At 53.7% G+C, this 18,917-nt stretch overlaps 6 protein-coding genes across 6 annotated transcripts; 2 read left to right on the top strand and 4 right to left on the bottom strand.

Moving 5' to 3' along the window:
* Window positions 1–740: 740 nt before the first annotated feature.
* M406DRAFT_69618 (uncharacterized protein) lies at window positions 741–1,334 on the bottom strand (the record flags this gene model as incomplete). Its single annotated transcript, XM_040925284.1, has 3 exons — window positions 741–901; window positions 1,052–1,161; window positions 1,237–1,334. 3 exons carry the CDS (start codon window positions 1,332–1,334, stop codon window positions 741–743), a joined length of 369 nt encoding a protein of 122 aa, XP_040778435.1.
* Window positions 1,335–2,147: 813 nt separating this feature from the next.
* On the bottom strand, window positions 2,148–5,573 carry M406DRAFT_345466 (uncharacterized protein; the record flags this gene model as incomplete). Its single annotated transcript, XM_040922084.1, has 3 exons — window positions 2,148–4,361; window positions 4,470–5,404; window positions 5,480–5,573. 3 exons carry the CDS (start codon window positions 5,571–5,573, stop codon window positions 2,337–2,339), a joined length of 3,054 nt encoding a protein of 1,017 aa, XP_040778434.1. The 3' UTR covers window positions 2,148–2,336.
* A 3,160-nt stretch (window positions 5,574–8,733) lies between these two features.
* Window positions 8,734–9,859, top strand: M406DRAFT_288549 (uncharacterized protein). Its single transcript, XM_040918802.1, has 2 exons — window positions 8,734–9,208; window positions 9,293–9,859. The coding sequence occupies exons 1-2, from the start codon at window positions 8,929–8,931 to the stop codon at window positions 9,523–9,525; spliced, it is 513 nt and encodes a 170-aa protein (XP_040778433.1). The 5' UTR covers window positions 8,734–8,928; the 3' UTR covers window positions 9,526–9,859.
* A 129-nt stretch (window positions 9,860–9,988) lies between these two features.
* On the bottom strand, window positions 9,989–11,127 carry M406DRAFT_288544 (uncharacterized protein; the record flags this gene model as incomplete). Its single annotated transcript, XM_040918801.1, has 1 exon — window positions 9,989–11,127. The coding sequence occupies exon 1, from the start codon at window positions 11,051–11,053 to the stop codon at window positions 9,989–9,991; it is 1,065 nt and encodes a 354-aa protein (XP_040778432.1). The 5' UTR covers window positions 11,054–11,127.
* Window positions 11,128–12,746: 1,619 nt separating this feature from the next.
* Window positions 12,747–13,647, bottom strand: M406DRAFT_350577 (uncharacterized protein; the record flags this gene model as incomplete). The annotated part of the gene is made up of 2 exons (XM_040922563.1): window positions 12,747–13,321; window positions 13,455–13,647. 2 exons carry the CDS (start codon window positions 13,645–13,647, stop codon window positions 12,975–12,977), a joined length of 540 nt encoding a protein of 179 aa, XP_040778431.1. The 3' UTR covers window positions 12,747–12,974.
* Window positions 13,648–16,668: 3,021 nt separating this feature from the next.
* Window positions 16,669–18,331, top strand: M406DRAFT_350576 (uncharacterized protein). Its single transcript, XM_040922562.1, has 2 exons — window positions 16,669–17,183; window positions 17,261–18,331. The coding sequence occupies exons 1-2, from the start codon at window positions 16,978–16,980 to the stop codon at window positions 17,703–17,705; spliced, it is 651 nt and encodes a 216-aa protein (XP_040778430.1). The 5' UTR covers window positions 16,669–16,977; the 3' UTR covers window positions 17,706–18,331.
* The last annotated feature ends 586 nt before the right edge of the window (window positions 18,332–18,917 follow it).

Here is an 18,917-nt window from a genome sequence, read left to right as displayed (position 1 = left end):
CGCCCACTGGACAACTGGAATTTTCTAACTTCCGTTAACGCCTGGGTCCAACAAAATATTGCCCCATCGTAATCAGACTGAATGTGGTGTATCTTTGCCATCGTGACGTGCAATTCGAGCTTCAATAGACGAGCTCGGGACTTGAAAGGTTGTTCGCATAATTATATCCGTATTCGTAGAGAGTATTAAGAGGGCAGAATGACAAGTATTGAGGTTTTGTCTCTCTCCCAACTTAAGGTGATTGTGGCAGTAGGATCCGCCGACTGAGTTGTCGGGCTTCGATATTCTGATTGCTTCGAGCAACAGCAAGGAATTAAGTATCTTGACAGAAAGAACACTATTAGACGCGTCGTCGTTATGTCTGTTGAAGTTCGCCATTTCCGTTCCGAAGAGCATCGCTTACACCAAATGCCATTATTAGCAAATCTGAATCACAGGGTTGAGACGCCTGGCCGCAATGAAAAGGCATTTTCGAGGTATAGAGACGATATCTCCACGAGCTCGCAAAATAATCACCCAAGGTAATCCACTGTCTCGATATGAAGAAGGGACCCGTGGGCAACATTAAATGTTCAAAAGAGTTAGAGTTCAAATTTAAGCGAAGAAACCAGCCTGCTCCATTATAGCATAAAACCACCCATCCTTCAAGACACCTGATTCTGACCTGCAAGAACGAATATCATCCGGCAATTATCGTCCTTTCTAAAGCAGCTGAAGAAGATGTTGCCACTCAAGACCACTCAAGCCACCCTTGCTACAAAACTGATACCCTTGACCGTCTCGCCCCAGCCCATAAAGTTGTCCACCGTCCAGCAGGTCTTGAGTGGGATGCTGTCGAGGAGGTTATTACTGCAATCCGTGGTGTTGTATGCGTATAAATAGCCGCCGTCGTTGACACTCCCTGTGTGATGTTTTTCTTCTAGTCAGCAAAGTAAAAAAAAAAATAAAAAAAAATGACGAGGATGGCTCGGGATGATGATCACGATGAGTGTGAGTAGGCCGAAGCCTTCAAGTTGATATGAAGAGAGGTCTTTGTTCAAGCATTACGTACAGTAGCCTGTGACAGCCACGGTGGTGTCTTCAAGCCCAATACAGTTCACGTCGGCCGAGCCGTCGTCAGTAAGGGCGTACGCGCTGTGACTGATGGGGTCACTGTCGCTGCTGTGGGTGCCTGTCAGTATCATCTCTGTGTTGCTTTAAGAATGGAATCGGTGAAACAGAGGCAAATGTACTGACCAGTCTGTAGTGGTATACTCTTTGAACCCGAGGTCCTCTGCGCATGCCATGTTGGCAGCCAGCCCGGCGATCATGGCGATTGCGAATCTAGAATGCATTTTTTTTGTTTTTTTTTGTTGGCTAATGGTGAGAGGAATTGATTCAAGGGCAGAGAGGTAATATAAGAGAGTTTTGCTGGTTTATTTCGGGAAAGCCTGTCTTTCAGATGTGCAAGTTGATGAGGGAGCTCTTAATATTTCAGAGACTCAACAGAGCAGATCTTGTCTACTTAAATAATTCGGATTTTGAGTCAAGATACCAAAAGTGACTTGCAGTTGAAATTCATCACATGTTTTCGAAAGGCTATGAATCTGATTCGGCCGGCCAACAAGGCCAGAGTAGGCCGCGAATAGCATCGATCCAGGTCCGCCCCCCAAGGCCGGCATCCTCTCTTCTCCACCTCTGTGCGTTTGTGACAACCAACGCAACCAGCTGTTAGCTCAGCCGCGCTGTTTATTTCGTTACAGTCTTCATACGCCCAGTCTCCATATGCTGTAGTTTTGTGTGGATCCCTTCGGCCCCCAGGAAGCAGAGTTGAATAATTAGATGATGTGCGCTGAACACTTATGGAGAGGCCCGGACTGGCCTTGGACCTTTTGTGAAACAGTGTTTTTTGGTTGGCTGAATATGAGTGTGTTTTTGACACCAACGACATTATTCTTGGCCCCAAGTCGCACTCTGGAGCAATCTTAGCCAGACAACGTGATGGACTCCAATTATCACCCTTCGGCCCCCTTTGGCTCGAGTCGATGGTCAAGGTTGACCATTTCGGAAATCTATTCTTACAAGAACAACCTCAGCGTTTATGGCTAGTCGGTTTTTTGATGCCTTTCTTGACTTCACATACAGTGCTACCTCTAAAGTATACAGTTGTCGCAGATGCTCCTTCAATTGAGTAGAATACCAATACAGACAATCAAGCGCCAATGCCTATGCATCAAATGATGCACCCTTCAATGCCAGCAAAATTACCCCTCCAAAAACTCGGTTCCCTTTAACGGACTCCCTGCCACACAAGCATAGTCTCAATTTGCCCATACAATAAGCACAACTACTACGAGCTAAGCTGTCATACTCGGAGGCGGCTGACCATGAATGTCGTCCAGGAGCTCCCAGAAGGATGACTGGTCAGTCTTCTTCTCTTCCAGAGAGACATCCCGTAACAAGTATTCATCTGACTGGCCCTTTCCGGCATTCTGGATGATCCTCCAGGCGCGGCGGAACTCGTCGCGGATCGAGACAATGCCGTTGTGAGTGACCGTTCGGGCAACGTTGTGATCCAACTCGAAGGGATCCTCAATCGCAACTAGAAAACGGTGGCGCACTTCCTTGACTTCGGGCTTACCGCGGTCTTGAACAGACGCTGGCACGGTAGGAAGGCCGGGCGAAGGTAGTAGTGGATGGGCTGCTGAACCTGATGGACCGTCGTCCTGACTTTCAGCTGCCGGCGCAAGGTTTGGTGTCTGGGCCACTGATTCTGTCGCGACAGGAGGCTTGTCGGGCTGCTGGACCTCGAGCACCGTCTTCGCACCTGTCCAACCTTTCTGCCGCTTGGTCAAGAGGCCCCCAAGAGAACGGATGCTGATGACGTCCCTACCCCAGTCGAAGCCTCGCATGTGGCCAGCGCCCATGATTTTGTTCTGAGCGTAGTACTCAAAGAAGCCATGCAGAAGAAAGCCGATACTCTCAGTGTTCTGACTCAGTAAGCCGCGCTGAGCAGCGTCGGCTATTTGGTCCGCATCCCTCCAGAATCGGATATCTCTACCCTTGCACTGAACCGAGTTCTCGATCTGCTCTGGAGTGAGATCTGGAGGCACTGGCGGCGCCAGGAGCTGCAGGTTGGGGCAGACGGCGGGTCGAGCAACGTTCATGAGATAATGCAACACGAGTAAAACATAGCCGTAACTGGACAGCGTTCCGCGGTATGCGGTATTGATGCCTCGAACTTTAGCCCAGTGCTTGACGAACAGGACGATTGGTCTGACGCGAGGATCCGTAAGAGAGTAACATCTCAGCAGATACGTGTTCTGAAGTGCGAGCTGCGCCGAGAAGTTGATATCGCACTGAACACCGATGCCGTTTTTGGGATACTCTAGCCGATCATGATAGCGATCGCGAGGCTGGTTCGGGGTCATACGAGACGGGTCTGGAAGGTCGCGCATCTTGGCTACCAACGCCCAGTCTTCCCGCGTCATGGGCAGCACATAACCAGATTGCACTTCAGGCCTCTCGCCGGATTCCATTGGCCCACGTAATAGCTCAATATAACGTTGAATGTCAGCTCGATCATCAGGCGAATACAGGTCCTTATCCAGGGCCTTCTCAAGTTCTCGGGCAAGTTGCAAAGATTTGTGTCGTCTTGCAACCGCTTGAAGACTGGGCATGTCCACAGAGCGCATGTATTTCGTGACCTGCGATCGAATTGCGGTATCGTATATGCCGTGTGCATATTGTTGGACGATGGCAATTGATAACGGTGTTTGAGCGGCCGAGAGGTGCTGCCCACCCAGCTCAACCATCAGCTTGATGACTCGACTGTGGTAGGATGAGGCTGACTCGAATTGACCTTGCTCTAGAAGAATCAAGGCAACCGAGGGAATATTCCTGAGCGTCTCGACCGCAAGCTGGAGCTCTTTGTTGTAAGCGAGGGGGTCCAAGCCGAAAGTTGGCCTGTTCTGAAGATCAATCCACTGATTGATCCGTAGTTTTCCCCTCATCTCAGATTGCTGATCCTTCTCATAGATGGAGCGTGACTCCCAAGCCATGACCATCTTTTCACCCTCGATCTGTAAAATGACTCCATATATCGAACGATTGATGGACATGGGAGCTGTTGAATCGAAAGAGAGGGACAGATATCTCTGCAGTCGCGTCCTCAAGTCACCATCGGCCAGGCCGTGGACAAAGGCAGAGCAGACATCGTTGAGGATGCGGAAATCACCCTTGCTGAAGCTTGCTGCCGTGGAATTGGTGATGTCTCGTCCCCCAAGTTCTCGAAGCAACTTCTTTGCAGCCCCGTAATAAGTTGACAAAGCCTTTCCTCCCTGCTTCAACTTATTGAGCTGGGCCTGGTAGGGATCATCGTGCTGGCCATCACCGTTGGGAGGAGAAATGACAGGTTCAGAAGCGTGTGTGTCGTGACGGGTAGTAGATTCATCATGCACTCCACTTGGGCTGCTGGCATGCGCGCTCACAGGATCATCCTCTTCGAGGTCCTGGTCCTCCTCATCTCCCCTCTCCCACCTCTCCCGCTCTTCCAAGAGGTCTGCGTAAAGCTTCTGCGGAGGTTTCTGGCAGACCTTGATGATAGGCACTCTGGTCTTGGTGAGCAGACGGGCACCAAAGCCCATGTTCAAGAAGGTCTTCTCCACTATGCGAGGAATCTCCGAGCCGGGAGCATCAGGCTGTGGGTGAGAGAGGGGGGAGAGAAGCCCAAGGTCCATGTCGGCAGATTTGGTGGCAAATCCGGACGCCAAGCTGCCGAAGCATCGCAGCTGGACGGACATGGGCGGGAAGTCGGACCGGCCACTGATCGCATTGTGGTGTTCAGTAATGGCGGCTCGGCATGCTTCCTCTATGAGCAGCCGAAAGTTCTCTTTCTCCTGGATCTGAGCAAGGTCAATCTCGGCATTGGCGAGTATTGTCGTGGTGAGTTTCTCTAGAAGGGCGACCTGAGCCTCGAGATTGTCCGGCTGAGCATGGTCAAGGTGCGGGTTGTACAACGAGCGGCCTTGGGTCATAGAATTCCTCCCAAAGGGGTTCGAACGTGCTGGACCAGTCTGGTATCCCTGATACCCCATCTGACCACCGCCTGGCTGTCTCCAGTCAGAGTGAGCAGGCGAAGACGAGAAGCCTGGGTAAGACGGTGAGGGATGGTGACGGTTCTGAGGTGGAGGACCGCCTCTCGCGTAGCCGTCGTGCATGTTGGCTGGCGGAATGGCATTCGGCTGCGAACGTTGATTTCGATGCTGGTGGTTCTGGCGGTGGTGGTACTGGCTGGAGAAATTCCCATGGTGTCGGTTTTCCTGCGCTTGGACGGAGCGGTGGTCGATGGGGATGTTCAACTGAGAAGACATTTGGCGACGTTGTGCCTGATTTGGTCGCTTCTGTCGCGATTTTGGAGACGGGTCTGGTTGCGAGAGCGCATCCGCATTCTGCGCGGGACCACCCTCTACAGGCGGATGCTGAGATGTAGGAGGAAGACCTCCCTCAGTCTGAGACTTCTCAGCATTCTTCAAGATGAGATTTCGCATTCGTACGTCCAATGGCATGTCGTCTTGCTGGTTGCCGTCGGCCATGGTGTCCTCCTCTTGGCCCACACTTGTTGTTTGCTGTATTCACGGCTGCAGTAACTTGATGACCCGTCCGATATCAAGAGGCAAACGGATCTCCCAAAACGATTGTGTGACAAGGCACTGACACGTGCTGTCGGTTGAGAAATAAACGAGAAAAAGAGAGCGAGAGACTCGATTTACCCCAGGCAGGAAGGGTGAAGGGTTGGCTCGAAGTGCTGTGGAAGGACTGGCTACCGATGTTGAATCATGCTTGTTGCCATGTCAAGGAAGATGGAAAGAAGAGATGGACTGTTTGATCGAGGGTGAAGGGTGAGGTTGGTGTAGAGTTGACAGCACTGAAGGCACCGGAAGAGATTGGCAGTAAACAGGCTGCTGAGCTGCTGCTGCTGCTGCTGTGAAGGGAATCTTTCGTTGGAGGGGCGACTACTGCCTGCCTGCTTGTATGTATGCTGCAGGTTCCCGAGTTGTGAGTTGTACGATGTAACTTGTGAGCCCTGATTCTGCTGTGTGACTGCTAATTGCTGGTGACTTCTCTCAGAGATTTTGCTCGTTGGATGTCTGCAATGTCGATGGCTCCACTGTCACTGTTTGAACGGGTGACACAGTCTGTAGAGGATGATGTCTTGTGGGGATCTACCCTGCTTGCTCTATCATAGCTGAGCTTGGTAGCCCTTCTCCAAAGTTTTTCAAGGGTTGTATCAGTTGAGATGTGTTTTGTGTTCGTGATGACAAGGTTTGGAGGTGTTCTGAGGTCGAGTTGATATGCGAGCCTGTGGATCTGGGAGCGTTGAAGCTGGATAAGTGACAAGGGACAGCAGAGTGCAGAGTACGGGGTGGTGGGGTTGGTGGGCTAGAGGCCCGACTATACTAAGTACCAAGTGGGTTAGTAGCTTGTCCCTTCACTGAGTCCAGCCAGCACTCTACTAAGCGCAAGATGTCTGTTGGCTTGTCCCCATGTAAATGTAATGAGACTTTTGTGTCCTGCATTGGGCTATTTCCTTTTCTTTATGAATGTATGTCTTTGCAGAATTTCTGTTGCAGTAGATGGAAAGGGCACATATTTTAGAGGTCTACTCTTCTTATTATTATTCTTCTTTTTAATAGGTGTCAATTTTGCTTGCCCCAGTCCTCTTGTTCCCAGCGTGAAATACAGTGAGTGAGTGACGCAGTGAATGAATTTAGGAGCTAAGTACTTAAGTACTGTGCATGGTGTGGCCTAGGCTGGGACTCACCTGCCTGGACCCACCCACCCGCACCTGCACCGCACTACTCTACCTCATTGTCAAACCCACGTCTTTCTTTGTGCCTTGCTGCCTTCAATTCTTTTCTTCAACATCAGCATTCGAACAAAGCTGATCAATTGCAGACTTTGTTCAGCAGACCTCAACGTCTCAACATCTTCCTTCTGGTGACGACAATATCGTACTCGAGACGTTACTCGTATCACCGAACGTTCGTCTCCGACCGTCATCGTCAGCTTCTTCACGTTGCGTTGGGTGCCCCCCCGGAAATAAAACACATTCGTCAGCCCGCTGCCCTTCCACATGTCGCGTCATTCACGCTCGAGGATTCGTCTCTGATATCGCCTCAACGGACGGCTCAAAACAACCGTCTCTTGCCCGCTGCGGCATCGGCAGCTGACCGCCCCGAACTCGATCTACCCCCGTCGTCATCATGAGCGCCCCTACTCCCAATGGCCTGCCTAACGGCGGTAATCGTCCTCCAGGCGCACCACCTCTGCGCCGCAGAAGACCTGTTTCTTCCAACCCGCTTGTCGCGCGCAAGAAGTCTGCTCCGCCGCCGACCCAACAGTCCAAGGCACCCAGCAGCTCGAGCAAGCCCAAGGCAGGCGCCTCCAAGAGCACAAACAACAATTCGTCCAATTTCTATGGCGTGACTGCCCCTAAGGTGGATCTGAAGACACAGGAGGAGTGGAAGCAGCGCCGACGACAGAACGGTGGATGGTGGGACCCCCCACCTGCTGCCGAGGACTTTCGCGAGGTGTCGGTCTATATGACCAAGGCCGATATCAAGGAGGGCCTGCGAGCTCACGTCATGCGATTCGCCAAGACGCGTACCAGCGGTGTTATCGATATCATGGACGACACGCAATTCCCGCGACCGGTTACGCTCCACCGAAAGGATGCACGAGACGTGAACAATGCGCCTGTGGAGGAGAAAGAGCCGAGCGAGAGCCCAGCACCTGTCGACTCGGTCGAGGCAGAGCGCCTCGCAAAGATCAAGGCTGACAAGGAAGCCCAGCGCGCCTTGGATCAGGCTCAGATCGCCCCCGTCTCCAGAGATGCTGCCGCGGCCAAGAAGCCCGCCCAGAAGCAGGAGAGACTTGAGACAAAGGCATTCTACGCCAAGCGGACTGTCGAACGCAAGAAAGAGAACAATCTGCGCTACGAAGAGTCCCTCCCCTGGGTCATTGAAGATGCAGATGGGAAGAGCGCTTTTGTGAGCCAGTACATGGGTCCTCTGTCCGAGTCTACGGTTGCGTTGCAGTTTGAGGGCACGCAAGTTCGCGCCGTCCCCTTGGAGAAGTTCTACAAGTTTACCCACAAGCCTCCATTCAGGGCCTACAGCATTGAGGAGGCTGAGGCACTGATGAAGAAGCAGACCGTGCCGAGCCGCTGGCATATGAGGCAGGACGAGAAGGACAAGGACAGGGAGGAGATGAACGCCACCAGACAAGCTCTGTACGGAAGATCCATGGTCAAGTCGGAGAGTACCACATTCAAGTCAGCCGCGCGCTCAGAGAAGCAGGAGCATGACGACATCGACTTCTCGGGAGACGAGTTCCAGGACGATGACGAGAACCCCACCTTTGAGCGCGACAATGACGAGGAGGTCAAGGACTCCAAGGACCGTGTCCGTCGCGAGCAGCTGGGTGCTAACCTCTTTGGCGAGGCTGACGAAAAGGAGATCGAGGAAGAGCTGGCCCGCGAGGAGGCCGAGGAAGAGGCTAGGAAGCGCCTCGGGAAAGGCCTTGCGAAGCATCTCGTCAAGTATGAGAAGCATCTCGAGTATAAGGAGGACCCCGACGATTCTTCGGACCTGGGCCTGGATTCTTCCGTAAGTACAGCTCCGCCACCTCCTACTCGTCGTCGGCGTCATCGCCGTCGTCTGCTTTTCATCTTCTGGCTAACCAAAAATCCAGTCCGACGAAGAGTCCGACGCCGAGAAACAGGAGGTCAAGCCGGAAGATGAGCAGAAGAATGCGCCAGACCAGAAGGCGGGAACAGCCACCAAGGGCCCCAGCGGCACGCCCTCGGGCAGCAGCAAGCTGAAAGCTGGCCCTGACTCCAAGAAGGTCAACAATCTGAAACGGCCCGGTTCTCCCAACCTTTCCGAGATGGAATCTAGCGGAAACGAATCATCGCGGAAGAGGGCCAAGAAGGCTGCCACGGGCTCTGTCCGAGACAGCCGTGCATCCACCCCAGTGTCGCAGCGGCCCAAGAAGATCCCTGGTGCCTCCAGTGATGGCGAGGCCACTGCGACCGAGATGTCGGACAGCGGCCGGCCCAAGGCTCTCAAGAAGAAATCCAAGCTGGTCGTTGGATCTCATGGCAAGGGAACCCCAACAGGCTCGAGGGCTGGCAGTCCCGTCCCTGGCTCGTCGCAGCTTCCTCCAGGTAAGTCATCCCTATCGATTGTTGCCTTATCAAGTCCTCCTCGAGGCCCCTCCAAGGATTCATATATACTCATCGCGACCACAGGCTCGCAAACTCCCAGCCGTGCTACTAGCCCCTCGGCTCCAAACTCATCACCGCCGCTCACAGCGGAGGACATCATCGCATGCCTGAACGCTCACCCTGAGGGCATGAACATTAGCCAGATGGCGCAATACTTTAAGGGACCGCGTATGAGCGATAGGAAGCTCTTCATCACGCTTGTTAAGAATAATGCCAAGTGGGGCCCGGACAAGCTCTTGCGCCCCAAGGGCGCGTGAGTGTGTACACTCGCCGCTCGGAGGGTCATCATGGGTCAGCAGCATCCAAAAACAGATGTGGTTTGGCTGGGGAAAACTTGAAATTCGAAGACCCCAGTCCATATATGCATTAGTTCACAGCGGACCAAGTAAGGCCAAACTGTGGCATGCTGCTAGCCACGAAGTAGTGAGAAGACAGAAAAGTCTTCACTGGCCCATCATTGTGTCTGTGGGGACATGGCCACGCCACTGGTCGTCCACGTATGTTCATAGATGATTCATAGCCAAGCAATCGGCAGCGCCCTCTATGATGGTAAAGCAGGATAGTCACCGAGAATGCAAAGGACTTGATACGAAACAGTGTCTAATGATCTTAAGAAGATGGTTTGAGACGTGCAGTACGACTACGGTTGACAGAGCTGATGCTTCAACGCCTCTTTGTTCATGATGATGTATAGTGGTATCGTCCGCCTCTTGTCATGCATTACTCATCCATTTGCCAGGCGTAGTCTAGGCCCTTATTCCTCTCTCGCCGGTTGATAGCCTTGAATCGTTCCGCCTCGAAACCATTACTCCTGTCAACACCATCCCACCGGTATCCTGGACGTATGCCATATCGATTTGGCGGTGCAGGACCCTTATACACAGGCTTCCTGCTTGCCTTTTTGGACCCCTTCTCATCAACACCGCCTGCACTCGTTTTCGGACCTGCCCTCTCCTCTTCTGCGTCCAAAAACCGTGCCATAGGATCATTCCACCGCCTCTGCTCCTTCAGCTCCCTGTTCATCTCCTCGTCGTCTGCCGTCCTCGCAACGGCCATCCCCCTTGCATCCTCCAGCACTTCTTTTCTCTTCCTTGCCTCCTCGAGCTGCACCTCACCCTTGAGCATCTCCTCCTTCATGCGCTCCTTCTCCTCCGCCTCCAGGGCGGCCCGCCGCGCCTCGGCACGCTTCATGCTCACATCGACCCTCCGGCCGGTCGCATCGCGATAATACGTCTCCTCCTCGCCATGTTTGACCACGCCGGCGCGCCTCTCTGCCTCGAACTGCTCGCGCTCCTCCTTCTGGCGCCGCTCCAGCTGCGCGGTGACCGCAGCGGCAGACTGCAGGCCGGCATGTGTGCCATCCGCCATCCTCGCCGCGGCGGCGGCGGCGTCGGATGACTCCTCTACCACGGTCGGGTCATCGTCCTCCGCCTTGCGCGCGGCCTCGTTCTCCGCCGCCGCCGAGGCAAGGATGGCGTCTGCCGCGGCTGCCTCCGCGTCGTCAGCGGCGGGCCTGCCTCCAACGGTCTTCCAGTTCGCCTTTGTGGTTTTTCGGAACTCCTTGACCTTGCCGACCGTCACGGGGCTGTTATCGTCCTCGTCGCCATCGCCACCGTGGGCTCTCGACCTTCGGTGAGAGCTGCTACCGCTGCCCCATTCGTCGTCGTCTTGGATGAGGAGACCGCCGCCGGAGGATTTGTCGTGCTTGCGCTTGCGCTTCTTAGTGGGTTTTGTGTCGGCGGTGAGGTAGTGGGTTGCGAGATACGAGGAGAGGTCGGAGGGCATGATGGTGAGGGAGTGTTTGAGAGGATGAGTGGGTGGGCGGATGTGTCTGGATGCCCAGTAGTAGGGACGTGAACGTGAAAAGGGTTGGGACAATTGTTGGAGTTTGGGTGTCGTGCTCGGTCTTGGAAATTTTGGCCCAAGGGTCGTCGCTCAGCCTTACCATAGTGCAAGCGAGCCTCCCTGGACGTTACTTCCCCAGCTGGCGGCTTACAGTAGTTGCCGATCATGGTCTGTGCAGGAAGACCCCTGACTCTGGCACTTCTGCTCAAGTATGACGTCACAGCGAGATGTACACATGAAAGGAAAGACACTGCGTATGGCTTCAATTCGTTCAATATTACTTCCTCACTACTTACATATTCTGTAAGAATACTCATAAAAGTATGCTTATAACATGTTTGGGCCCCTCATAGCCTCGAGCTATTTACCTTTGCTCGCCTGCGAGCGGCAGCAACAGCAGCTCGGGTCACTCTCTTCCCCTTCAAGCCCGTCAGACATGTCGGTGCCATTCCCACTACTCTCTCGAGCCTGTGATAGCGATTAAGAGTATGTGGATACTCATCTGCATCACAGAGACAAGGCTTCATATCAGACCAGTACTGAGATCCATACGTGATAAAAAGTTCCTCACCCCCAGCGATGTCACGCTGGGTCTTGTAGCATAACACCTTGCGGCGGCCGTACATGACCTCGACCACCTCCAGGTTATACGCCGTGCAGTGGTGGTTCACAAACCTCGAGATGTTCCCGTACTCGATCGAGTCGATGCGCGCGGTGCCGCCGAGCATGAACACGTAGCTGGTGTCAGGCTCAAACACCTGCGCGTCCAAGGGCATCAGCCGTCCCGCATACTCGCAGAGCATTGTGCCCTTGGGAATCGCACGTCTCGCGAATACGCCGAATCCGACCGCCGCCCTGCGGATTTCCATGTAGTGGGCCTCAACACGAGCCAGGGCTGCGTGGAACTTGGTGATGCAGGGCTCACCGTGGCACTCGGCACCTACCTCGTCACAGATCTCGCACTGGCTGCCGTCTATGTCAGCGCTTAGGATGTCGGCGACCGTGGTGCTGCCGAGGGGGGCGCCGGGATCGTTTACACGGCGGCCACGTTTGCTGGCGGTCCCTGAGCTGGTGTGTTAGTCAGGTGTTGTAGGCTGGACTGGCTCTCTAAAGATTCGAAGGAGAAATTTTGGGAGGAAAAGGAGGGATGTAAAGAGTCAGTAGGTTCCACTTACAGTCTGCTGGGTCAACCACATAGTCGCTGAGTCTTGGGGTTGGACGAGAATCAGTGTAAACAATGTCCACCATATTGTTGCCATGCTCTGGCTCAGAGTTGTACTTATACGTTGGGAGAGTATCCGGATCTGGGAGACCAACCTGAACAGTGCTTTGGCAAGCAGGAGTCTTCGGGGCTGCTTGCTGGAGCTTTCGTTTTACCTTTCTCTCTAATCTCATTATTACGAAATCTACTATTAGCGAGGTTGCCGGTAACTCGGACGTTGTTTTCGAAAGGGGAGAGAAAAAAAGAGAAAAGAGAAAAGAAAAAAGGTTCTGAAATGTTTTACAGAACAAGAAGTTTGAAGATGACTACTTGTGAACGGGGCCAGTGTCTACATATCCGGAAGAAATTATGCCTGTGTGAGCATGCTTTGTTGACGTCTTTGTGATGGGGGTTTATTGTCTCCAGCCTATACTACAGGAGACTCAATAGCATTCATCTGCTATTTCTGACGGACAATGACAACAATGTTTTGTCGTCTTTGTATAGGACGATCGTAAGCGCTTGAGGGATGTTGACTACAGCCAGAGACGGTATTGTTGGCCTCAAAAGACTGCACGGCCATGCCAACCCCATTGAAGAGAGAAGGCCCCATTATGACCATCGTCCTCATACAACCCAAGCAGAGACATTTCCTCGACTTTAGTCGTACCGCTCCTCGTCGCGTCCCTGGTCGTAGCTCGCCTCCATGCTGTCTCCAAAGTCCCCGACCTCGTCTCCGAACCGCTCCACCTTGCCCACCCCCTCGCCAACCCAGCCGGCCACGTCCTCGGGCGCGTCCTCCACGGCGTCGACGGTGTTGTCCCACCCGCGCTCCACCTTGTCCTCGGCGCGGTCGAAGTCATCCTCGACACGGTCAGGGACAGACTCCACTGCGCCGACGGCCTCGCCGGTCCAGCGGGCTGCGTCCTCGGGCAGGTCCTCGACGTCCTGGACGCCGTCGTCCCACTTGCGCTCGACGTGCTCCTCGGCGCGACCAAAGTCCTCGGCTTGGTGGGCGGATTAGCTTGAAAGCACAGAGGGATGAAATGTAATACCAAGAGCAGCATTGGTCCGTGTCGAATGGTAGTGTAGTGGGGAGGGGAGAGGGGGTGGCCAGGCACGGGTGCAGGTTCGACTTACCAGCTTCCTCGAACACGGGTTTCTCGAAGCTGCGCTCGCCGGTGGCCTCGTTGATGAAGATCCAGCGGCCGGCCTCGTCGTCCCAGCGCGTCACCCAGGGAGGCTGCACGTATGGCGGGTCCATGGGCGCCTCATTGCGGCTGTCGATGTTGTTGCCGACGACCTCCTCGATCATCTCGCCGATGAAACTCATGATTGCGTTGGTTTGGTTGGCTCCTTGGGTTGGCTGGATGCGTGTTGAGGGATTTTTGCTTCTTTCCTTTCTCCTCCTTCCTTTTCTTCTTCGCTTTTCTTGGGTGCTCTTCTTTCCTTCCTGCGTTTGTTGTATCTGTGTAAGAAAGGTGAACTATGTATGCAGATGCAGCAGGAGCGAGCAGGAGCGAGCAGGCAAGCCAGTTCAGTTGGAGGTCCTAGCAACAAAGTAGTATTTGTACTATGTACAATTCATTTGAGCCATCCTCCAAATACAGTTGCAGTTTTACACGCGCAAGGGCCAACTCAGCGACGATCGTGTCACCTCCACCAGCCAGTCAGTCACTGGAATGCCACGCTCAAGACCCCCGGCGCGCAACAATGGGCGGGTCGATCATTGAAGAGAAGCGATTCGCCCATGCCCGCAGACCGAGACTCGCTTGCCCCATTCACTGGGCCTTGAAACGCAGGCGATGGGAGCTGGAGGGAAGATCAAGGAGAGTGGGAGAGAGGGCGGAGGAGCGAGCACCGCCCTTCTCTCGGTGGATTAGATTATCTGCAGCAGTGCTTGGCGCGAGGAGTCGTTTCTCCCAATGGGTGCAAGCGTTGTTTGTTGACTGAACTTACATAAGCCAACTGCAGAGTGACTTTCTAGAGTCGTAAGACATACAGCGCGTCGTCTATAGTTTCAAAAAGTCGCTGTCTGGTCTGGCTCTCCTCATTTAATCGAGTGACGTCTTTTTCTGGCCCCCAAGCCCTCCCGGTCTCAGAAATTCAGAGGGTCATGCGCCTTGGTTTAGTGAAGGAACCGGGCGGCTGCCTCTGTAGCGTTTCTCTTTTTTGGCGCATCGATCAAACACCCAGAGGCCTTATCTTCGAAGCCAGGGTGTTTGCTGTACAATTACGTCCTTTGTCCCAAAAAGAAACAGAGAACAAGCCTTGCCTTGTATTGTCGGACCGCCGCCTCTTTCTTTTGTGTCTTGAGCCACTTCAGGAGCGACAGCCGTCCAGGTGTACAAGCAAAGGTCAGTAACAACTGCGGTGACGTGCTGGCACTGTGTATATTGTTAGTGTTCCTATTCTTAGGGGAGGGGCAGGGGGCATGATGGCCTGTCTAAGGCCTGCCAGCCTGCCAACCGTCAACCCCCAGAGGTCATGCATCACCCTCGGCTCACCGGCTGCAGTCTGGTGGATGAGCCACTTGCCATGGACGGATGGACTCGCGGATTCTAATTCGTAATCTAGAGAGAAAGACGGGTTTGTCACTGCCCAGCAAAATGGCCAGTAGCCACACAAAATGCTCAACGAGATAAGTAGATTGACATCTCTGACTGGCCGGGGAGTAACAAGACCCCGCAGCCGTACCGCTCGGCATAGGTGGGACTCTCCCCTCAAGATGTGTTCGATGCATGCCGGGGGCGCCCATTCTCCTTCTATAAGCTACACGAACGAGCCTGTTTCACATGTACTGGCCTCGCTAGCTGCATGATGGGGAAGGGGGAGGCCATGACTGGTTTTCCTGATCTGCGGAAGACTCTATTTCCTACTTGTGTGGCCGTGTCTGCGTGGCGGCACAAGTGGGCGTCTGGGGCCTCTCCTGGAAGTGACAAGGCTGAAATGTCTCAGATGCAAGCCATGGGAAAAAAGAACAACAACATCATCATCATCGATTGCATGAATGGCGTATACGGTGGTGCAACTTCCACTCCTTTGGCCCCCCTCCCCTCCCGATGAGTGAGGAGAGGACGTCGATAACCAATGCAGCGGAATCGGAAATTGCATCGAAGAGCAGCCGGGAACACAAGGAATCCCATTATTAGAAGTGTATGGGCCGAAGCAGCCCGTTTCAGGCTCTCCGCTTGGGCCGAGGGAACCAACTAGTTGACTATTAGTAACTAGTAGATAGACCCAGCCTAGGGGATTGGGGACCCCGTGACAAGTCCTCATGTGCCAGAAGGGGGGTTAGGGGGATTTCGTCACTGGCAGTGGCCACTTATCATAGTACTGGGTACTGTACTAGCCAAGTAAGTAGCAGGCATACCCACTGAGAGAGAGAGGGCGCGCTTCAGGGCCTCCTCATACCCAGATGCAACCAAGAATAGTGAATAGTTGGCTGCCTGCCTGACGACAACGATCCCTCTCATGTGGTAAGGTGATGTAGCGACAGGCTCACAGCTGGCCAAGCATCACGGAGGAGGGGCGTGGGCTGAACCAAGGAGAATGAGAGGCTGGACACAGGGCTGCTCTCTTCCAAGGTTGAAGCCAACAATGACGAGACCTCATGTAGTATACAGTGCCAACCAGTTCACCAGACGCAGGGCACACACATGTCACCCGGCGGGCGAGTTCCCAGCGCATAGTGACTTGGTCCGTCCCCCCGGACAAGGCAAGTAGAAGACGAGGTCATCCATCCATCACATCCTGTCTCACGCGGCCGCTCCGGGCACACGGGCACACCAGAGATGACCCCTGCTCAGCCTTGATCACATCCCAAACTGATAAGCTCCAACACCGTCATCCCGAACACGGCCTGATAAGATTACCCAGAGAGAGAGAGCGAGAGACCAGAACAGAACGCCCCGATTTGTATACAAAGAGGTTACGCGCTTGCCTTTGCTTCCTCGCCATGATCTCTTGACTTTTCTATACAAACGCAAACAAAACAATACTGCAACTGCAAACTTGTTGGACTTTCCTGTCTCGCATTTTGGGCCTGTCTCGGTATCGCCTAGACACCCTTCCCCACCACTTGTCATCCTCACCAAGTGTGACCTTTGTACCCTTTGTCCGTGACTCCTTTGTCTGAGTCACTCGGCAACTCAAATCCTCACAGCCTCACTAGCCTCACGCCGTTATTGTCATTAGCATCTAATCCAAAGCGGATATTTTACAAATCCCAGAGCGGCCCACGCCCACGCCTGCCTTCTTTCCGGGATCAGAGATCACGCCGAACAACATCTGCAAGAGCCACTGAGCGGCCCTGCCTTCCTCTCTCCTCTCTCTTTCCCTCCCCTCGGAATCAGCAAACCAGTTGACTTCCTGCTCGTGTCATCATCACCTGCACTCTCCACCAAGAGAAGTGCCCCTTTTTCTCTCTCCAGAACACTCCACGCTCTTCTCTCATCTTTCAACTCTTTCTCTTATTTCCTTTCCATAGCAACCCACCTAATCAACCGCTATCCTTCCCCTGTACTCCTACAGGCAGAATACCTGGCCCTCCTGCACGCATCCGACACATCGTGTCTGTCAACACGTTCCAATCTCCCAACCCAGCCAACCATCAACCATCTCTTCTCTTGTGAATCTCGAGGCTTCTCTTCCGGTATCAAACATGGCTGCTACTCCCATCGCCGAGTCTCCTGCCCAGTTCGATCGCGACCTCCGCAGCGCCAACCAGGAGTGGAAACGCGACAAGGACGCCGATGTCAAGTGGTCGTACGGCACGAAAAGGGACTTCCTGTGGTATCCACCACTGTCGTCTGATGCGGACATGGACCCAAGTTTCAAGCGTCGGCCTCTTGGGAAGCCCAGCGATAAGTAAGTCTCCGCGTGTATTCCAAAACCCCTAATTCCACGTAGGTGGAACGAGACGTTCTGACTTGGAGCCGCTGCAGCCTGGCTCCGTTCACCAAACCCAAGGGAAACATCAACAAGTACGCTCGTACAACCGGCCGGATAAGAGAGTGTGGGAACAAGCACATCCGCTCCAAGGTGTCTGCTCGAGAGGAGATAGAGGAGGCGGCCAGCGCGTCTCGTTCCGTCCTCGACTATCTGCCCGCCAGCCCGCAACACCAGAGGCCAAACCCCATGGACCACGTACTGTACAGCTTCGACCGAACTGACTCGCCCGGCCGGCCACTGACGCTGGAGATATTCGTCAAGACGACAGGCCGCGAGACCGAGAAGTTCGTGGAGAAGGAGTACGAGGTCATCGATACCAACGGTGATGCCCTCAGAGGCCGCAAGGCACGTCGCAACCTGCGTCAGGGCACGGCGGCGGATGCGAAGTTGGCGGGCGAGGAGGTGGAGATCGACGAGGACGGTTTCGAGCTGGTCTGAGTTGCCGGGTGGCAGACGATCGAGATGGACGCGACTAAGCGACAAATACTGTCTCCATGCGAGGTGGGCATGTGCTTGGTGTGGCTTGATCCGTTCGTTTGTACTGTTTGTTCTTCTTGAATACCTTTCGCTTCTCCTTGCTCTTTCTACTCTTCGCTCTCATCTGCCTCCTTCGCGTGTTATCATCACCTTGCCACATTTTAATACGTCTTCCATGTTTCTCGTTTCTGTACCTTTGAGTATTCGGTCGACAGGAGTTTGGGTTAGGAAGGATGGGTCGGAAGCATTTGTCCTGTCGCAGAAGTCCAGAGACACCGGTGTTTGGGTGATGGGAGACGATTGCATGTTGAAGAGACGGTCGAGAGATTTGCTCAGCCTTTGATGATGCTGACTTGCATGCATGATCCACTCACCTAGTGAGGAGCGTTTGAGTTGTTTGGGGCGGTCCTTTTCATCAGTATGGAGGCATGCACGATTACCTTTCTTACCACTGCGACAGCACTCTCGATTGTTGCGTGGCCAACCTTTTCAAGTACTTATGTAGACCTAGTTGAGATCGGAACATGATTAGATAGCACATATAGTCAGCGGCTCAGTACAATCAAAGAGCATCATCGCTGGTTGTCAATGTGTGTGTGTGTGTGTGTGTGTCACTTTTTCCTGGGGATTGACTGTGAGGTGGTGAGGAGACAACAAAGTTCGGCACGATTTTGTGGGAGAAGGATCGGCTCGCAATGGAGTGCATTTGCTGCTGTGTGGCTTGCACGTGCCAAGCCCCTATCCTTTTGTTCCCGCCTGAAAGAAGGCATACGTCTTCCCCCCTAAGCACAGAACACTTTCCCCAATTCAACTACACGCGATTGCGAAGGTTGACTCTACTGTAAGGTATGCCTCGCATCAACCCCGATCTTCCCTCTTGCTACGCACCCTCCTGGTTTTGGAATGGCAGCCAGACTTAAACTATCGTAGCAACAGGTAGCTTGCTGACTGACTTTAGGCACCCTGACAGGAAGGTGTCTGGGTGGGTACGTGCAGTGCAACCTAGCCGCCCTATTGGCCCCTGTTCCCTAATAAACCCCCCCCCCCCTGTCATTCTGATCTCACGATGTATACAAGTTGACTCAACCGGCGCATGCCAACCACTGCGCCCCGCTGTGAGGTAGACCTTGCTTCCAGGGACGATTACACCAATTGGGAATTTTTAATTTTATT

This window comes from Cryphonectria parasitica (genome assembly GCF_011745365.1).
Source record: "Cryphonectria parasitica EP155 unplaced genomic scaffold M406scaffold_3, whole genome shotgun sequence".
Taxonomy (NCBI): Eukaryota; Fungi; Ascomycota; class Sordariomycetes; order Diaporthales; family Cryphonectriaceae; genus Cryphonectria; species Cryphonectria parasitica.
The sequence above is the reverse complement of the archived record's forward strand: the minus strand, read 5'-3'. Positions and strand labels throughout refer to the sequence as shown.

Excerpts from the sequence above, each read along its gene's own strand:
- M406DRAFT_350576 (XM_040922562.1), top strand. The coding sequence starts at position 16,978 with ATGGCTGCTACTCCCATCGCCGAGTCTCCTGCCCAGTTCGATCGCGAC. Across the intron at positions 17,184-17,260 it reads CTTGGGAAGCCCAGCGATAA|CCTGGCTCCGTTCACCAAAC; the intron begins GTAAGTCTCCGC and ends GAGCCGCTGCAG.
- M406DRAFT_288549 (XM_040918802.1), top strand. The coding sequence starts at position 8,929 with ATGGAATCTAGCGGAAACGAATCATCGCGGAAGAGGGCCAAGAAGGCT. Across the intron at positions 9,209-9,292 it reads CTCGTCGCAGCTTCCTCCAG|GCTCGCAAACTCCCAGCCGT; the intron begins GTAAGTCATCCC and ends TCGCGACCACAG.